This window comes from Chionomys nivalis, chromosome 20 (assembly GCF_950005125.1).
Source record: "Chionomys nivalis chromosome 20, mChiNiv1.1, whole genome shotgun sequence".
Lineage (NCBI taxonomy): Eukaryota > Metazoa > Chordata > Mammalia > Rodentia > Cricetidae > Chionomys > Chionomys nivalis.
Window position 1 is genome coordinate 30,078,738 of NC_080105.1, and position 19,177 is coordinate 30,097,914.

At 47.3% G+C, this 19,177-nt stretch overlaps 1 protein-coding gene across 1 annotated transcript in view; it reads left to right on the plus strand.

Annotated features, from left to right (window-relative positions):
• The window catches only part of Wwc2 (WW and C2 domain containing 2), a 169,939-nt gene that overhangs the window by 147,033 nt on the left and 3,729 nt on the right, over window positions 1-19,177 (plus strand). Inside the window, exons 17-22 of the mRNA XM_057752431.1 lie at window positions 1,367-1,494; window positions 3,669-3,861; window positions 9,076-9,240; window positions 10,746-10,838; window positions 13,812-14,054; window positions 16,076-16,203. Coding sequence (XP_057608414.1) covers window positions 1,367-1,494; window positions 3,669-3,861; window positions 9,076-9,240; window positions 10,746-10,838; window positions 13,812-14,054; window positions 16,076-16,203 — 950 coding nt within the window. The remainder of the gene's footprint in view (window positions 1-1,366; window positions 1,495-3,668; window positions 3,862-9,075; window positions 9,241-10,745; window positions 10,839-13,811; window positions 14,055-16,075; window positions 16,204-19,177) is intronic.

The following is a 19,177-nucleotide window of genomic DNA, read 5'->3' on the forward strand; positions in this document are numbered from 1 at the left end:
CCCCGTTTTTCTGTCCCCTCAACTCTCAGGGTGATCAGTGCCCAAAGTCCTTGAACACCGTGTGTGTGTGTGTGTGTGTGTGTGTGTGTGTGTGTGTGTGTGTGAGAGAGAGAGAGAGAGAGAGAGAGAGAGAGAGAGAGAGAGAGAGAGAGAGAGAGAGAGAGAGAGAAGAGAGAGAGGAGAGAGAGAGAGAGAGGAGAGAGAGAGAGAGAGAGAGAGAGAGAGAGAGAGAGAGAGAGAGAGAGAGAGAGAGAGAGAGAGTGACTGGGGCCCCGGTCATCTCGGCAGAGTTGTCATCCCCATTGGTGGCTGTTTGTCATGACTTCTCTCCCATCCTTTCTCATGATCTCATAGACGTGGCCCTATAATGTCATATTATCCCTGGCCCAGGCTACAGTGTAAGGGTTCCTACACTGTGACGCCCCCTTTCTCTGTCCTCTGCTGGCAAGGGGTCTCTTTTCCGTAACTGGCAGCGGCTTCATTCCAGGGCACCAATGGGCTTCTCTTTGTGTTCATCCTAGAAGAATGGTTCATAATTTCATCAGTTTTTCTTTATACGGTTTGTAAAAGCCTGATTGCTGTCTCTGAAAAGCTGCTGTGTCTGGATCACTTGTGGGTCTGCCTCTGTTGTCGGTTGTTTCTTTTGGCTTCTCACCACCAGCAGTTAGCGGAATGCTGGCTGTTTGGATGAGGGATTGGAAAGCTCCAGCTGAAGCACTCTTCTGGAGATGAGCTGAGGTTCTTCTGAAGGCAGACGACCACACGGGAAAGTGCCTGCTACCTGGGGATTGTGAATCCAAGTTTTCTCCCTCCAGAACCCTGCGAGGCATAAAATAGCTGCTACTATCCAGGCGGCTAGCAGCTGGTTTTGGCTTTATTTCTGTCTTGATCTGTACAGATGCAGCTTAGGAAAGGCAGAAGCCTGACTAGACACACCCTGGGTGACGTCCAGCCCAGCCCTACTGCGTGGACTGTCGTAGTAGCTCTGCATTCCATGGCAGTCTTTTTATGCCTGTGGGGCCCAGAATCCAGGCACCCCATCTCTTTAGCCTGCGGGCCTCACGTCGATGTTGCTAATGCCTTAGACTGGCAGTGATGGTCACCTCTCTTGCATCTTTGCTTTCTCAGGGACCTCAGTCCCCCAGCCCCGATGGCCCCTGTCAAGTCTTCTTGCTTTCGAACATCAGGGAGTTTGTGTTTGTTTTTTATTTCCTTGTGTTGGGCTTTCATGCTTGTTTGCAGTGGGAGAACCGGGTCTGGCACCAGCTGGCTCTTCACAGCTGGAAGTGTAAGCCTGCAACCAAGGAGTTTCTGAACCGCAGTCGGCATGTCTGGTGTTAACTGCCATACGGTTTCTGTTCTGCAGGATGCCGTGTCAGCCTTGCTTGCAAGAACTTCAGCAGAGCTGTTGGCTGTGGAACAAGAACTGGCCCAAGAGGAGGAGGAGGAGGGAGAGCCGAGGCCTGACGAACAGCGGGTCCCAGGGGGAGACTGGTAAATGGCCACAGTTTTTCTCGCTCAGACCAGGGCAGGGCATCCTTAGTTTCTCAGAGGCTTTGGGGCCTTTACAGGTTCCTAGTTCAGTTTATGGCAAACAACGTGACAGCAGGGAGCGCTGGCTGTAGACTCTCCCTGGTCACTAGAGTGTTAGAGGAAGAAACAGCAAGATAGTCGCAAAATCAGCAAAGCAACCATGCTTTTTTTTCTTGCTTCCAGTAATGATGTTTACTGTTTTCCTAGGCTTTTGTTTTTATCTACGCTATCCATTTAGAAAGCTGCGATACAGTGTTAGAGAGCAGTGGGTCAGGATGCCTCTGGGGGCCCAGCAACCCTTTCATAGGGATCACATATCAGATGCCCTGCATATCTGATATTTACATTACGATTCACAACAGTACAAAAATTACACTTAAGAATTATCAGTGAAATAATGTTATGGCTGGGGTCAACACAACATGAGGAACTGTATTAAAGGGTCACAGCATTCGGAAGGTGGAGAACCATTGTTACAGAGTCATAGATAGTTTAATAAAAGTGGCCTTTTTCCTTTCCTTTCTCTCTTGACTGGCCATGTCATTTAGGCAGAGTTGCTGTTTAGAAAAGAGTGTCCGAGTGACCATTTCAGTATTGTCCCTCCCTGATCCTTTCAGTCTCCTCCTCGGTGTCAGTGACCCGTCCTTTAAGGATGGCCCTGTCCTGTATCATCTGTCTCTGCATGGGAAGGCTGTCTTCCCAGGTTTTCACTCTTCTCCAAAAATAAATATTAGTGATACGCAAAACAGAAGCATTTATTATCTTCCATATATAAGCACATTGGGATCAGATCTGCGTGCAGTCGTTGTACTAGGTGTGATTGGACTACTGTCGGTGTGTTTGTGTACGTACTTGTATGAGTGTGTGTTCATGCAGAGGCGACACATGCTAGAGATTCGGGGTGGCCAAGGACACAAATGTTGCTGTCAAGGACATTTGGAAGGAAGGGCTCCAGCAGTGAAGTACAAAGGCGTGGAGACACTCAGTGGGTGCCGTCTGCACCCGGCCAGGGATGCAAAGGGTTATCACAGCGTCTTAAGCACGGAGCTTTCCACAGGCTCTAAAGAACGACTCACCTCGCATTTCAAGGACTGTACTTAGCAGGCTGGGAAGGGGGCTGGGGACTCTCAGTTCACTGTAGTCATCGCTTGCTCTCCCTCGTGCTCATTTCATGGCTAGACATTTAATAACTAGTCTGTGTCAATCTGCCAATATGTCACCAATTGCAATTAAGGCTTGACATTTAGAAGTCAGTGAAAAGGCTTCTTTCTATTCTTAGGACATGAAACTCAGCACAGCCTGCCACGTTGCGTAGCCTTCAAAATACTCGTATACACGCTGTATAAATTCTGGTCGTGTTCTTCTAAAATATTTTCTGAAATTTTTATTTTATGCATATGGTCTGCGTAATACATGTGCACCACACGCATGCAGTACCCTCAGAGGCCGGAAGAGGGAGTCTGCCCCTCTGGATCCGGAGTTACAGAGGCTTGTAAGTCACTACCTGGGTGCTGGAAAACAAACCTGGAACCTCTGGAAGATCAGCTAATGCTTTTCACTGCTGGGCTGTCTCCCAGCCGCGTGGTCACATTCTTGTCACCACCCAAATCCACCCCACAGCTCTAGTTAATGGGCATGTGAGGCAGTGATTCGTCATCCGACAGCTCAGTCACAACCCTTTACACAGGTCTGTGCCTGCCTGATGATGAACGTGATCCTCGTGTCTTAGCTAAGAATAGCCAATTGTTACATGATTAATTCTGTAACCAACCAAGTAATGCCAAGTTAGTGAATGTCATGTTTTTACATGCTGAAATTAAAATTTGTATGTGGTCCTTGAATATTTCTGTTGAAAATCTGGAGACCTGATCAAATTTCATAACTTTTAACTTAACATTGAGATGAACATTTTTGTGCCATACTTTGGTGATTTTACTCTGGATTCCTGGTACTTATAATGAGAACTTACTTTCCTTGATCTACTCAGTTAAGAACTTTGAGCTGTTACAGCACGTCTTGAATGACGTGTATGAGTCTGTTACTTCTCAGATTAGCATGCCCAGGCTCACTGCATGGAGTATGCCTGCCGGACCAGAAATGGCTTTTCATTTTTCTTTTGTTTTGCTTCACCATAGCTTAACAATGCTCAGAGAGGCCTCTGATGAAACTGTGGCCACAAAGGAGGCTGAAGTTCACTTGGCGAAGGACAGTCACACAGAAGACCCAAATTCCTGCACTACTGGGCCCGAGACAAGTGAAGACCAGTGTAGGAAAGACAGCGAGCCTGCTGCAGACCCTGCTCAGCCACCAACTGGAATTCCCACCCTGGTAAATGTTCTGCTACACCCTCCTAAAGCAAAACCCCTGTAGACGCCATGTACTCAAGGGGTGCTTGGCTTCTCTTTCGAGTACATCCTAAACCAGGATTTGGGCCCCAAAGCTGACTATGGAAGGCTTTTATGAGAATATCACAGAGAGCATTGAAAACACTTCACAGTTTTCACATGGGCTCAGAATATTAATTTTCCTTTGTATCTGGCAGAAGCAATGCTCACTACTTTATATCTCTTAAATGTGAGTGCTTGTTAAAACAGCTGGATTGGTCCAATGTGTACATCCCTGGATGTGATCCCCAGCGTAGCTGTACCCCTGGAGCTCAGAAGAGGGATAGGCAGAAAGAGCCCAGCTGTGTAGCGAGTTCAGGGCCAACTGAGATATACAAGGCTCCGTCTCAAAACAAACAATGGCAGAAACAAGCAAAGCAAGTATTTTCTGGCCAGGTGTGGTGGTTCCTGTGATCCCAACCCTCATGAGTGTCAGCCCAGCCTGGACTCCATGGCAAAACTCTGTCTCAAACAAGTATTTTTCTATTTTAGAGGCATCAGAGGACAGGGACTACTTAATGGTATCAAGTTTCAAAATCTTACTTCAGTGTTAAACATGAAGAATTTGAAGTTCATCTTGGCTGGCTGGAGTCCCAGCTGAAACCTCTGAACGATCATGCTGACTTGGGCAGGCACAGGTGTGATGAGTCTTTCTCTGGCCTGCCAGCCAGCTCCCAAATAATGAGATTTCTTGTTAATTATGAAAGCTCAGCCTATAGCTTAGACTTGTTCCTAGATAGCTCTTATAACTTAAATTAGCCATATTTTTATTACTCTACGTTCTACCACGTGACTTTTACCTCTGTCCCATTCTATGTATCTGACTCATTTGTAAATGGCCCTCTTTCTTCTTCCCAGAGTCCGCTCTGTTTCCAGAAGTATCCCCATAACATCTTCCTGCCTAGTTATTGGCTGTTTAGCTTTTCATTTGCACCAATCACAACAATACACTTTTATACCATGTACAAATATACAAATATCCATAACATTCCCCCCCCCCTTTTTTTTTTTTTTGGTGTTTTTGAGAAAAGGTTTCTCTGTGGCTTTGGAGCCTGTCCTGGAACTAGCTCTTGTAGACCAGGCTGGTCTCGAACTCACAGAGATCCACCTGCCTCTGCCTCCTGAATGCTGGGATTAAAGGTATGCACCACCATCACTCAGATCCATTTCCCCATTTTATTTAAATTAAAAGGAAAAGTTTTAACTCTAACATAATAAAACTATAGACAATAAGAACAATTATCAGTTAAATTACTTTTATAATGTCCAGTTTATTTGTATTTGGCATATTTGGAGAAAATACTATATTATCTATCTTATCTTGCTGAATTTAAAGTTTTGTACCAAACCATTTTTATCATAACTTATATTACCATTCTAAAACTATCTTTTTAGACCTCAAAACATTTTCACAGATAAACAATTTAAGCTTTTATGTCTCTCAGCCTTATACACTTTATATCTTTTGTGAATTCGGTAGCAAGGAAAACTATAACTATAACTACCTCATTTTCAACTCCATCAGAGACCCAAGAAGGGCGTAATATTACCTGAATAATCAGGAAGCAAACAACTTCCAAAACTTTAGAAATGACAGAAGCAGCTGCTGCCTGGACAGTCACCCAGGGTTCCTCTGCAACACTGCGGCTACATCTTCAACCTACAGGTCTGGCATATCTGACAGAATTTTCTATAAAGCTGGAATTTTGGAGGACCATCCTACCTTGTCTTGGCAAAATTTGGCAGTCACTTTCTTTTGTGTCCTGCTTGTCCAGTTTGCACAGTATACTGTCAGTAGTCAAGACAAGGGCAGTTTCTTGCCCAAATGGCTAGCTTTGCCACATTGAAAGCAAACTCTATATGACGGCTCTTTGATCCTCATCATCCTTTTTTGAAGTAAATTGACGCTGCCAGAAGCAGACATGTCTCACTGTCATGAGAAGCCTTATGTTATGAAAATGTTCTAAATGCCATATTCTGTAGGTCTTTGAAGTGTTTGAAGACCATCTATCTATCTAAAATATATTTCTGTATGACCTTGAAAGCATACCTAATATGGCCACAAATTTGACTGTTATAGATGACTAACCTGGATTTCTCAATTATCCTAAATGATTTATAATAATAACTTTTAAGGAATAGAACTTTACATTACATTTTTAAATGAACTGCATAGGTAAAATACCTTAAATGAGAATAGAAATATATATATATACACAGTATAACAAAAATAACCTTAAACTTGAATCAATATATAAAAATTCATACCAATGTAAAATATTTGAGACCAGTGGTTATTCAAAAGTAGACTCAACAGTCCACCCTTTTATCCCATCATTCTGTATCTCCCTCTTTTCCCTTCAGAAAGAGATCCCTGAATCTAATCTCCTTTCTCTGGCTTTTTTTCTGACCATGATCAACAACTTGTAACCAGCCCCCCTAAATGATGACAAACATCCATAATGCATTGAATGACTAAAAACCACCCATCCCACCTCATGGGAATATGGGAGTTGTATTCTCTAGAATGCTTCCTGTTGTCTGGGGTTGGAGGGAGGGGGCAGCATCTCTAGGGAACCCTGAGAAAATTGAGGTGACGGTCAAGTCCTGGGAAAGATAGCTGCATCATTTGTTGTCCAGGTTCTGTGTAATAAGAAAAGTGCAGAGACTTTCCTGCAGTCCTAGCTGGAGTGGTCTGTGAGGCTGGACCATCTCAGCTAGCAGGTTTGGAGTTGTTCTGGATGCCAAATTTTGAGGAAACTGCAACAGAGGCATTCTGAGGCTGGAACACCTGGACTGCTTGTTTTTGTTGGTGTCTGGTCCTTTTTTTTTTTCCTGAAAACAGACTTTTAAAGGCAACATATTTCTGCATCAACACAAGTATGGCATGTGTGGGTGGTGTGCACAAGTCAGGTAAAATGTATCTATCTGAAAGGATGGCTGTACTGATCAGTCAGGAGGATTCTGTAGCCAGATTTATCAGGGCTCACCCAGTCTCAGAGCTGCTCCCATAGGAGGGGGATCTGCATATACGACACCTGTCCTGTAGTCTTTCTTGGGTTCTCTCTTCATGTTGGTAGCCAAGATTTTCAGGAGGTCTCCTCCATCCAAATATGATCTTCATTAATGTTGAAGAGAACCGTAACTTTTTGTTTCCTGTGGAAGCAAAGGCATAGCCTCTCCCCAAATGCAACACATTTCCTGACTTCCATTATGAAACCAGCGTATTTTTAAAGTATATAGGCTGGTTTAATTCAGCATCCCCGTCCATAATCCAACATTTCTCAGCAGCTGCCGTTCGCTCATCTGAATCCAACAGGATCCAGAAGCCATGTGCATTTTCCATCTTTACCTGACTTATTCTTTTTATATTACTTTACTTTTCTTTAAAGACTTTATTATTTTTAAACTATTTATAAATGTCTATACCCATTTTCTTTATTTTTTTTAAAGCACCTAAACCTATTAAACACACTGTACCTGACTTTTTGTGCCTCTGCAGCTTCTCAAGCCAAATCTTAAACTGCTAGGCTCCCACCGCCTGACTCTGCTTAGCATATGGCTTGCTAGCAGCTGGCTCCACCCCCTTTATTCCGTGAGAGCCTGGCCTCATGCCAGCAGTACCAGCCAGCAATCACATTTACCTGCCCCAACACTGGAATGTTGTGTCCGCCTGAGGCAGGCATTTGTACCAGGTGCCAACTGCTCAAATGCTCAGCTATACAGCAGGGCCTTTAAAAAGAGCCACACCTTTGTACACTGAGCCTACCTGAGAGTTCCAGGGGACCTTTTCTTTTCTTTCTTTCTTCTATTTATTTATTTTTTTGGATCCATGATTATGAAACAGGCAACTTGATCCCTTGGGTAAGAAATATATCAAGTGCCGTCATTACCAGGACAATCCCCCAACAAGATGCAGAGCCTGCGTGTCAGCAAAAGGCGTGGAGATAAATCTCTCTGGAGCCGGTTTCAGGGAACAGCATCTGCTGTATTTGCATGGGCGACCACTTAGATAGTGGAGCCTGTTGATTGTGTTTTGTTAGCACGTTGAGCGCTCAAACAACCAGGGCCTCTACGCAGAAGTCGCATATTAAAGGAGACATGGAGAGTGCAGACTTGTCACATGTTAGCTACAGGCTACTCAAGTGCAGTGTGCCAGGTAGGCTGACTGGTGGGTACGCCTGCATTTTCTGCTACAATCCAGACGTCCAGAATGGGGATCTGTCATGTCCAAGACTCAAGAGTGAAGACTCACTAAAAATAAAAGACAGATAGCTGCTTGTTCATGGAGTTGGTGTTGGGAGACATTTCCACTTTTTCTTCTGTTGTGGTTTTCTTGGATTTCCAAAGACCCACTGAAACCACAACAGTGGTTATTCATTTAGTATGACTGCAAATTCCACAGGTCTGCAATTTTATGTTACTGTTGTTTTCATCTATTTTTTACTTTATTATTTTATGTTTATGGGTGCATTGCCTGCATCTGTCTGTGCACCGTGTGCATGCAGTGCCCACAAAGGCCGGAAGAGGGACTAGGACAGGAACTGGAGTTGCAGACAGTTGTGAGCTGCTATGTGGATGCTGGAGAGTGAACCTTGAACCTACAAGAGCGGCCAGCGCTCTTAACTGTGGAGCCATCTCTCCAGCCACTGTATTGGATTTTTAATCATTTTTTATCATTATACCTTGTTCTGACAAAGAGAACCAGTGTTTAAAGATGATACATCTCTCCTACTTTCCAAGAAGGAGTCTTCACATTTCCGTTAGGAAAGTCTCCCTCTCCTCTCTCCTTTCTGAAACACGGTGCTCTGGAGGGCCAGCCTTGCTCTCAGTGCTCGAAGAGTCTCTGCTTAACTTGAACTATTTGCTCAACTCCCCAGAACAGTGGTTCTCAGCCTATGGGCCATGACCCCCACCACAGGGGTCGCATATTCCAGAGCCTGCAGGTATCACAGATTTACATTACGATTCCTAAGAGTAGCAAAATTGTAGTTATGAAGTAGCAATGGAATAATTTTATGGTTGGGGTCCCCACAACACGAGGAACTGTATGAAAGGGTGGCAGCACCAGGAAGGCTGACAACCGCTGCCCTAGCAGAGCGGCACACGCAGGACACGCACCTGCCCGCTCCTGCTGAATCTCCAGCTTTCATTGCAGGTCGATAAGGAGACGAATACCGAAGAAGCAGTGGATAGCAATATGGCGGTCCGCCCCAAGGACCGCAGCAGCCTGAGCTCCCGACAGCATCCCTTCGTGAGAAGCAGCGTGATAGTGCGCTCACAAACCTTCTCCCCAGGCGAGCGGAACCAGTACATCTGCAGGGTAAGGGGCAGTGCTGCCTGAAGACACTAAGGGCCACAAACAGCAGGTGTAGAACATCATACCCTGGGGGTCCTTTTCAGTGGGTTTGTTTCCCCCCATACACACAATGTCTTGCTGGCTCTAATGTAATTTACTTGGCAAAGAAGTAAAGTGTAAGGATTTAGATGCTAAAAACTGTTGATCTTCTATGTTTAGAAACATAAAATGATTTAAGAAAAGTGTTTTAAGCCGGGCGGTGGTGGCGCACGCCTTTAATCCCAGCACTCGGGAGGCAGAGGCAGGCGGATCTCTAGGAGTTCGAGGCCAGCCTGGTCTACAAGAGCTAGTTCCAGGACAGGCACCAAAGCTACAGAGAAACCCTGTCTCGAAAAAATAAAAAAATAAAAAAAATAACTTCATTTGGGCTGGAGAGATGGCTCAGAGGTTAAGAGCATTGCCTGATCTTCCAAAGGTCCTGAGTTCAATTCCCGGCAACCACATGGTGGCTCACAACCATCTGTAAAGAGGTCTGGTGCCCTCTTCTGGCCTGTAGAGATGCACACAGACAGAATATAGTATACATAATAAATAAATAAATATTTTAAAAAATGTTTTATATATTTCATATGCATTTCTAACTACGCTAATCATGCTGAAGAGAAAATGTGAGTTGGATTTTACAACACGGATTATATTCTAAGACCTTGCGTCCCTGAATCAGACTCATAGTCCCTGGATGAAAATCGTGAGGTTGATGTCAGTTTCCCCAAAGTCTACTTGATAAATTACTGTGAACTGTAGTAAATGGCTTTAGTATCACATACAGCTAGGCAGATACTTTTAAAATTTTGAACTTATCCAGGCAATAAGATCTTTACTGAGCACTTTCCTAGAAGCAAAGACTTCGCCCCTTTTCGTCTGCACAACTCTGGTTCTTGTCTGTGACTCAGAGCATAAATACTAAGCAGCTGAAGAAGCCGTGAGCTGCTATTGGTGGAATCAATGCCGTGGGAAAGAGAAGAGCAGTGGGGGCTGGAGTGGACACAGGGCTCCGGGTGGCCTTTCTTGATAAGGTGACCTTCAGCAGAGCCTGAGCCCCGGGAGGAGCGAGCGTGTGTTCCAACAGCACAGGCTCTTTAGAGAAACAAACCACGGTTAGCTACAAGTACAGAACTCGCTGCCTCGTAAAACCTTTACATCCAGACTTTGATACACTGCTACCAAGAGGCAGCTCTTGGGGATATTTAAGAAAATTAAGTTCAGAAAACCAAAGAATAGGGAAGAAATTATTTATGAAAGATTTTTTTAAAAAATACAGCTCCTGGGCTGCGGCCGTGGCTCTGTGGTTGACCAGTTCCCTAGAGTGGCCCTGGGCTTGATCCCCAGGACAGAAGTGAAGGGGAAAGAAGGTGTCGTTCGCATTGTCTCTCGCTCCCTGCTTTGTTCTGTAACCCCTCTCTTCTGACTGCCACTAGCCGTTGGTTATTTTGTAATTATCGTCTTTCCTTTTTATCTCTGGTTTCCAGTTAAATCGGAGTGACAGTGACAGCTCAACCTTGGCCAAAAAGTCTTTGTTTGTGAGAAACTCCACGGAACGGCGCAGTTTGCGGGTTAAAAGGGTGAGTATTCCGTGAGGCAGACTTGGAGACCATAACTTCCAGAAGGGTTGAGTGTCCGCACTCCTGGCTCTCAGGCTGGTGACGGAAGCCCTGCATCTCATGGAGCTGCAGCTGGGAGTCACTTACTGAGCCGGGGAGGACGTGTTTGTCCCTGGTTTGGAAACTGGTTTGCAGTGTCTTAAGAGAAGGTGGTTGCTAAGCCCCCAGTGTCAGTGAATTGAACCACCATTTCTAATGGGGACTTCAGCGTCTCCACCATGCCCATTCTTGAATGATTGTGGGAGAATGTAAAACCTGGCACCTTCCCTGATGGAGCAGATATTCCACAAAGGAGTAGCATACGGGTGCTTTGTGCAGGGTTTGGGGAGACAAGGGGTGTTGTGGGATATTTTGTTCACATTCTGACAATTAAGTTTGCTTTGAGTCAGAGGGCAGAGCTAGCCACTAGCTGACCAGAGTTAACCATAGAGGTTTTGGAGGACTGAGGACAGATAGGAGACAGGAAGTAGTAAGACGGGGCTGAGAGAGGATCTCAGCCCTTTTGGATGGAGGAGCAGAAGACATTTTATAACTTGCAAAAATAATTATTTTTAGGGATTGCAAGTTAATATGGTTAGGACAATTCTCAGTTCTTTCCGAAGCAGCTCTTGCTTTTAGGGGATGGCAGCGTTGGGGCGTTTTAACCGGAAGTGTTGAGGACCTGAGTAGAGCTGGGTTACTCATAAACTTAAGAACCCCTCGATCTAGACAAAGTCACGTTCTGAAATGTTGCTTATGTTGGGGTTTAGCTGGCTTTTACACTGCAAGGGTAGCGTTCTGACTTAGGGATCCCAGCAGGGAAGCTGTAGAGGGCTTGAGCGTACAAAGCACTGCAGAGATTTGCCAGTGTGGCTGTCACAGTGTGAGGACCCTCGGCAGTGCTGTCCTGAGCCCTCCTCACACTGCCTCTGAGGAGCCAGCTGCGGCGTGCTGCAGCTGTGTTGAGAATAAGTGAGAGCTCACTGCTGAGCACCGATCACCTACACACCACTGTACACTAGTCCTCATGGAGGCTTCATGCACCTTTGCTGACGTGTGTGTGTGTGTGTGTGTGTGTGTGTGTGTGTGTGTGTGTAGCAGGCATATGCATACCACAGTATATATGAAAGTCAGGACGACTTTTGGGAGTTGGCTTCTGTCTTCCACCTCGCTGAGACAAGGTCCCTCTTGTTCCCACCACTTCACTGTGCTCTAGCCTAGCTGGCCTGTGAGCGTCCGAGCAATTCTGTCTGTGTCTTGTATAAATGAGACGTATGCTCATTGATGATCCAGCTTGTTTGCTTGGGTCATCTATCCTATGTGCCAGCATGTTTACCCATGAGCCATCATGGGGGGAGGCGGATCTGACTGAAAGCAAGTCATGTGTTCAAGGCGCTCACACATCTTGCGGTTTCTTCTTTTGCTGGCATGTGTGGAAAAGGTAGGGGTTGGGTACAGGAAACCTAGTGACAATGTTACGGAAGCCAGGATATTTAGTCATGAGATCCCAAGCTGTGCCAGGTGGTGCAGGCCTGTTATGTGACACTGTCCCTGGGAGGTGTGAATACATGTCTACTCATCCCTCACAGGGAACCCACAGACCCAGTGTGAATACCAACAAAGCCCAACCCTTTAATCTTGGAGGGACCCACTGCAGAAAAAGGCCCTTATATAATCCAGGCCCTTGGGAGGCCAACTAGGAAGATCACAGTTCAAAGACAGCATACAAAGTGAGTCTGGGACCAACATGAAACTTAGTAAAACTGCCTTGAAATAGAAAGAGGACTGGGGGTGTAGCTCTCTGGTAGGATGTCTAGACTTACAAGGTCCCAAGTTCAATTCACAGGGTGACTAAAGGAAAAACAAGTATTCTAGTTTGGGTGAGGACTCAGTCCAAGAGGTACAAAAGGTCCCCTCCATCCTGTGTCATGACCACCATGGTGACTCCCATCTCCAGACCAGAGCACTTGTGCCACGTGGTCCCCGTTCTTCCAAATCTCAGCTCCCATCCCCACCGTGTGAATCCATGCAGAAATTCTCCTGTGGCCCTGCTTCCATTACCCTCTTCAGCCTATCTTCAGCCTAGTTTAAGTTCTCTTCCTTGGGCGGGTCTGACTCATCCCCGAGTCCTCCGCCTCACAGTTCACCGCTGCCTGCAGCCTCATCAAGGCCAGAGACGCCAGCCTTTCCCTCATACTATCCCCGAACTCACCCGCCAGCAGGCATTTACTCCTGTCTACTGGGAATGATTTCTTGATAAACGGATAGACTGGCTCTAGGGAAGACAGTAGTGAGAGCCGACCGCACAGTAGGAAGTCAGGGAAGGAGCTGGAGTGTAAACGTCTGGACTGTAGGACAGAGGCCATCTCCACCGCGTTCTGACCAACACTCACAGCCTTGGTAGCTCGGGAACGAGCCGCAGGGGTGTCCTGACCTAGAGGCTATATAACCATCTTGTGATGCATTTGCTTTTCATTCACCATGAACTGTGCTATCCACTTAAAATCACTTTAATTATGTTTGTTTGTTTGTTTGTTTGTAAGGTTACCACCTAATGTATGTGGGGAAAAGGGGCAACTTTGAGGAGCTGGTTTTCTCTGCCCACCATGTGGATTCCAGGGATAGAACCCGGGCCATCAGACTACCTAGCACCCACTTTTGAGATCTCTGTAGTTTACAATGGCTCAGCTTCATTGCATGCTCAGCTACTAAAGTGGCAGGCTGGCCAGATAGCAGCCCCTGCTGCTCTCATGGGACCCAGGCTGAAGGAGCTTCCACCTCTGGTCACTGCTGTGTCCCCAGCGGGAGGCAGAAATGACAGATCTCGCAGCACGTTGGCAAGTGTCTCCCCGAGGGGATACCTGGCCAAAGCAAGCCACATGACCAGTTCTGCGTCCTGTCACATGAGGAAGTACAGAGGTAGGAAAGGGGCATCTGCTGTGTCTCCCTCCACAGGCCGTCTGCCAACCCTCCCTCAGGAGGACTGCTCAGGAATGCCCTGTGCGCACATCTCTAGACCTGGAGCTGGACCTGCAGGCCTCGCTGACCCGCCAGAGCCGCCTCAACGACGAGCTGCAGGCCCTGAGGGACTTACGGCAGAAGCTGGAGGAACTGAAAGCTCAGGGAGAGACTGACCTTCCCCCAGGCGTGCTGGAGGATGAGAGATTCCAGAAGCTTCTGAAGCAAGCAGAGAAGCAGGTATGGAGTTCTGGGTCACCCCAGCAGGGGCTGGTGCAGATGTATCCTTAGGGGCAGGCACCTTGGAGGAGGGTCCCAACATGGGCATCTTCCCATCCTTTTCCTAGGATTTGGGGCACGGCCACCCCACCATTGTAGTGTCCTTCCTGCCCAAACACTGCTGTGGTGGTGGTTGCCCACCCGACCCCAAGGCAGCTCTGTAGTTTCCTGACAGGAAGGGAGCGTGTGGCATTTGGGCGTTTCCGCAAATGGTACCCAGTTTACATTTCAGCGCTCGGGAGAGTCCACTCAGCCACAGGAGGTATAAATACGCTGCTAATTTTAATGTTTCTAAATTTTCCCTTTCCTTCCTGGAAAAAAGATTGCATTTCACTTTAATAGTACACATGCATTTGCCTTTCACCCTAAAACCATGTCTAGAAGATAAGGTGACTGAATAAAGAAATGGGGCATCTCAGTAGGTAGCCCTGACTGGAACTTGCTGTGTAGACCAGGCTGGCCTCAAATAGATTCAGCTGCCTCTATCGCGAGGCGATGGGATTAAAGGTGTATTGTTGTTATTGTGGAGATTTGTTTCTGTTTTTTGGGGTTTTGTTTTGAGACAGCTCCTCACTGAATTCAGAGACAGGTGGATGTCTGTGAGTGCTGGTCTACATAATAAGTTCCAATGTAGGGACATAGCCCCACCCATTGGGGGCGTGTTCGCCTCGGGCTAATGTTTACGGATAAATCTGCCGGGTGTGAGCCCAGCAGCCCTTTTTTCTTTTGCTCCGCTTTTCCAGTGCTCCGCGGGAACCTGTTTGTTCTTGAAACACAGTCTCTATGTACGCCAGGCTTTTCTGGAACCCTCTGTGTAGCTCAGGCTATCCCAAATTTACAGTCTTCCTAGGTAGCTTTCCAAGCCACTGTGCCTCGCTCTTAAAATGTTTTTTAATGTTAAGTTGAAAAAAAAAAGTTAACCCAAGAAAACATTAACATTGTTTTTAATTTTTATCATTAATACACTCTACTCTTTTTTCTCATTCATTGAACTATATCTGTTTTGTTCACAACCCTCCCCTCCCCTCTAATAGACTGTAGCCTACAACGGGAGTGACTCACACTGAGACGGGAGGCTTACTGGTGCTGACTCAGACACTGAGTGATTTCTGCGGGTTAGCTCCTTTAAACTCCTAACCCTTTGGAGTACTTACCCCCAAAGAAACTATGGCCTAAGGACTAGCCAAGCCCCTGCCTCAGACTCAGAGCTAGGAAGTGCTCAAAAGGGAATTCGAAATCAGTCAGCCACAGGGTCCGCCATCTTCAGCACTGCCAACACAGAATATCCCTACCAAAGGCGACCATACGCATTTGCTTATTAGGTGACCACATGGAGGAAATGGGGAAGCAGCCATCAGTGAACAATATTATTGGTCTATTTGTATTAAAATATATGTGTGTGAGTGTCTAATACAACAGTAACACAGAGTGAATTGTAGTAAAGCCTTGGGGGGCAGTGAAAACTTGGTGCCAGAAGGGACTAAGGGGATGTGAGAATGGATGGATGGTGGTCCATCTGTCCCTTAGCCTGCAGCAGGTCACGCGGTGTGTCCCTGTGTGTGGGACTTGGAGCCCCGTACTTATATGCACCATTGCTTAGTAGGTGCACTTAGGAAGCTCTTTAGCTGCCTGACAGGGAAACGGGGCTGGGGAGGAAAGAGTTTGTGAGTGTATTTACTGAAATATTACCGATTCAACGCTAGTGGTTCTCAGTTTTAGGTTTTTGTTGTTTGACGTTTTCATTGTTGTTTGTTTTGTTTTTTGATTTTGTGAGTCCTCAGGTTTGCCTGATGTAAAAATTTTAAGCGTGGTTATTGCGTCACCTAGATTAGCAGGAGCCTAGCATGTGACTGTTGTCCCCTACTGCCCAACAAAAGCCACCCTTGGCTGCGCGCCTTGGCCTCCAGCTGAGCCTTGCAACACGTCTCCAGGTTTCTAATCAAGACTCTTATCTGTTGCCCCATTGTTATTTCCTCTGCCAGGCTGAGCAGACGAAAGAAGAGCAGAAGCAAGACCTGAACGCAGAGAAACTGATGAGGCAGGCGTCCAAGGATGTGTGCCGGCTGCGAGAGCAGAGCCGGAAGGTGCCCCGGCAGGTGCAGTCCTTCAGGTAAGTGGTTTCCGGGCACCAGCTCCTTCTGTGGCGGCCCCCTCCTGTGCCGTGATTGCAAAAGAATTCACCTCAGGACTAAGTGACCCTTACCACTGTGTCTGTCCCTGGTATGAATATTGTTGTACATGCGCTCCACGCTGAGGTAACACCCACTGATCCTGTCTCCCCAGCAGCCCAGAACCTCTGATTGTCATGAGTTCATCTCATTGAGAAAGCTTCACCCAGGATACAGAAAAATACACAAAAGCCACGGATCTTTTGGGGGATTTTGTTCGCTCATTTTCTGGCCATTCCTTGGGTACCATTCTCTCTCTTTCTTTCTCTCTCTTTCTCTCTCTCTCTCTCTCTCTCTCTCTCTCTCTCTCTCTCTCTCTCTCACACACACACACACACACACACACACACCTTGCACTGTGCTGACCCCCACAGTACTGCAACGGAACACATGCTTCCTGCTCCTACGGGGACCCCAGTCTGACAGGACCGAGGTCCACAGCCCCTGCAGGGCCATGCAGAGCAGTTTCATGTCATGCAGATGAATCTGGACCGTGAGAGCATCTGGGGAGAACTCCAGTCTGTGTAGGCCAGATATGCAGGCTCTACAGGTCAGCTCAAGGAGGGCACCATTGGAGTCCACTGTGGAAGGATTCCACCAGGTCTTGAGGCACTGGCTGTGGTGGCTATGAGGAACAACACAGACAGAGCTGTCCCAGGCGAGCTTGTCAGACTCCACAGGGCCTGAACACCACATGGAAGGATTTCAGGTGTGGTTTTGAGTACTGAGGAAGCCAGGTCTCTGAGAACAAAAGTCACGGTGGGGATCCTGCTGGGGCAGGCATTGGAGGCATGGAGGGGAGACTGAGGCAGAGAGCAGGGGAGAGGAGAGTGTTCACAGTGAGGACTTCCTGCATCCTGCTTTTGCATAGCCTGGGTGAACCATGCTGTCAGCCAGCCAGGTAACTCCACCCAGTGGACAGTCAGAAATCAAGCTCTGGAAGGGTTAAGGGTCACATGAGGAGAGTTCCCACGGTAGAAACAGGCGACACATCCCAGAAAGCAGGGGAAAGGTGACAGGAGAGGACACCCGCTGGGCACTGCAGAGGCGAAAAGGACTGTTCAAGAGCTGGAAGGGGCTCAGAGTGTGGTCCTGGGGCTGAAGGACCGGAAAGGACAGACTGTTGAACACTGAGATGTAAGAGAAGAGAATTAAAATGTCCCCAGATCATGTGACATGGGGACCTCAGAGACCGTGCCGCTTGGTCAAGTATAGGAGGGTCCACAGGAAAAGCTTTCTCTACTTGTTTTATGTTCATCTTAGTTTTGACTTAGATTTCATATAGAGAGATCCTCACAGAGCTTCTAAGCTTGGGCCAGCAAGATGGTTCAGTGGGTTCAGTGGGCAAAGGGTGCTTGCAGCCAAGCCTGATGACCTGAGTTCAATGCCTGCCTAGAATCCACATGGTGGAAGGAGAGAGCCAGTTCCCATGAGTGTCCTCTGACCTCCATATGTGTACTGTGACGTGCTCACCTATACACAGACTCTCCTTCCCTCCTCTCTCTTTCTCTCTTCCCCTCTCCCTCATATGTGTGCACACACACAAATAAATGTAAAAGGAGAGAAAAAGAAAACCAGTTAGCTTTTAGGTCATGGAGAGGGATTGGGAGAGAGGCTGTTTGGGAGCAAGAAAGGAAGGACTCATGGTGGATGGGGAGCTTTGAAGGGCAGGAGCTGGCATCAGGCACATGAGACTTCAGAGGCGGGGGCATGTTGACAGAGGTGTCTGTCCCACCAATTCCCAAAGAAACACACAGAAGCCTGCATTAATTAATTATAAACTGGTCGGCCTATTAGCTCAGGCTTTCTTATTAACTAACTCTTATATTAACCCATAATTCTTGTCTTGTTAGCCACATGGCTTGGTACCTTTATCAGTGACACATTCTCATCTTGCTTCCTCTGCATCAGTGACTGCAGGCTGACATTGAGCCTTTCTGCTTCCCAGAATTCTCCTATGCCGCGCTCCGCGACCCCCGACTGCACTCTGTGTGCTGACACCCAGTTCGCGAGCTTCGGGCAAGGGGGCTGGAGGTTAAAATACAGAGACACACACAGACAGCGACCCGGGTCATCCTTGAATTCCCCAAGAATGCCCCCTTTATTGTGTTCAGGGGCAGATTATATAGAGATAGCCATGCCCCAGCCAAACCCACCAGAAACCACTCTCCTGCCATCAGGAACTCCTGAAGGTCTCGTGCCCAGAGCAGCTATAGGCACTCAGATCGGGGGATTACAAGAAATTCAGGATCCGGGGTCTCACTGCTCCCAACACTCCTAGTTTGGTTGCTCCATTTATACCTCCTGCCTGGGTACTGGCCAATCAGCATTTTATTAAACCAATACAGGGTTCAAGAGCATTGTCCCACAGTAGGGGCAGGAAGCTGAGGTGCTGAAGGTCCTCTATGTACAGGTAAAGGACTGGGCTTTCCTACCCAGCATGCTGCCGCCTTCCACAGAAAGTAGCCCTGCCAACCATGGACAATCTTTAACATCTTCCCGTTGTTAAAATCCAAAGTAAAGAATGCATAACCATCCCTGTTTCCCATAAGAAACCCCCCTGCCTGTCCTGGTATGATGGCACGCGCCCAACAGGTCAAAGGCAGAGGCAGGCAGATCTTTATGAGCTCAGGGCCAGCCGGTCTACACAGTGAGTTCCAGGGCAGCCAGAGCAGCTGGGGCTACACAGTGAGACCCTCTCTTCAGGGGGAGGGAGAGGGGCCAACCCATTGATATCACGAAGCTCGTGATGAGAATGCACATGTTGGACTGAGGGAAGACACACCGTGTAGGGACTGTGACATCTGTGATAGCTGAATGTGCTCCTTGGTGCCTAGGGCAGTGAGAGGGAGGAGCAGCAGCTGGTGGGTCAGTAGTGGGCCTGCTGCGGAGCCCTGAGCCCAGTGGCCCTGAGGG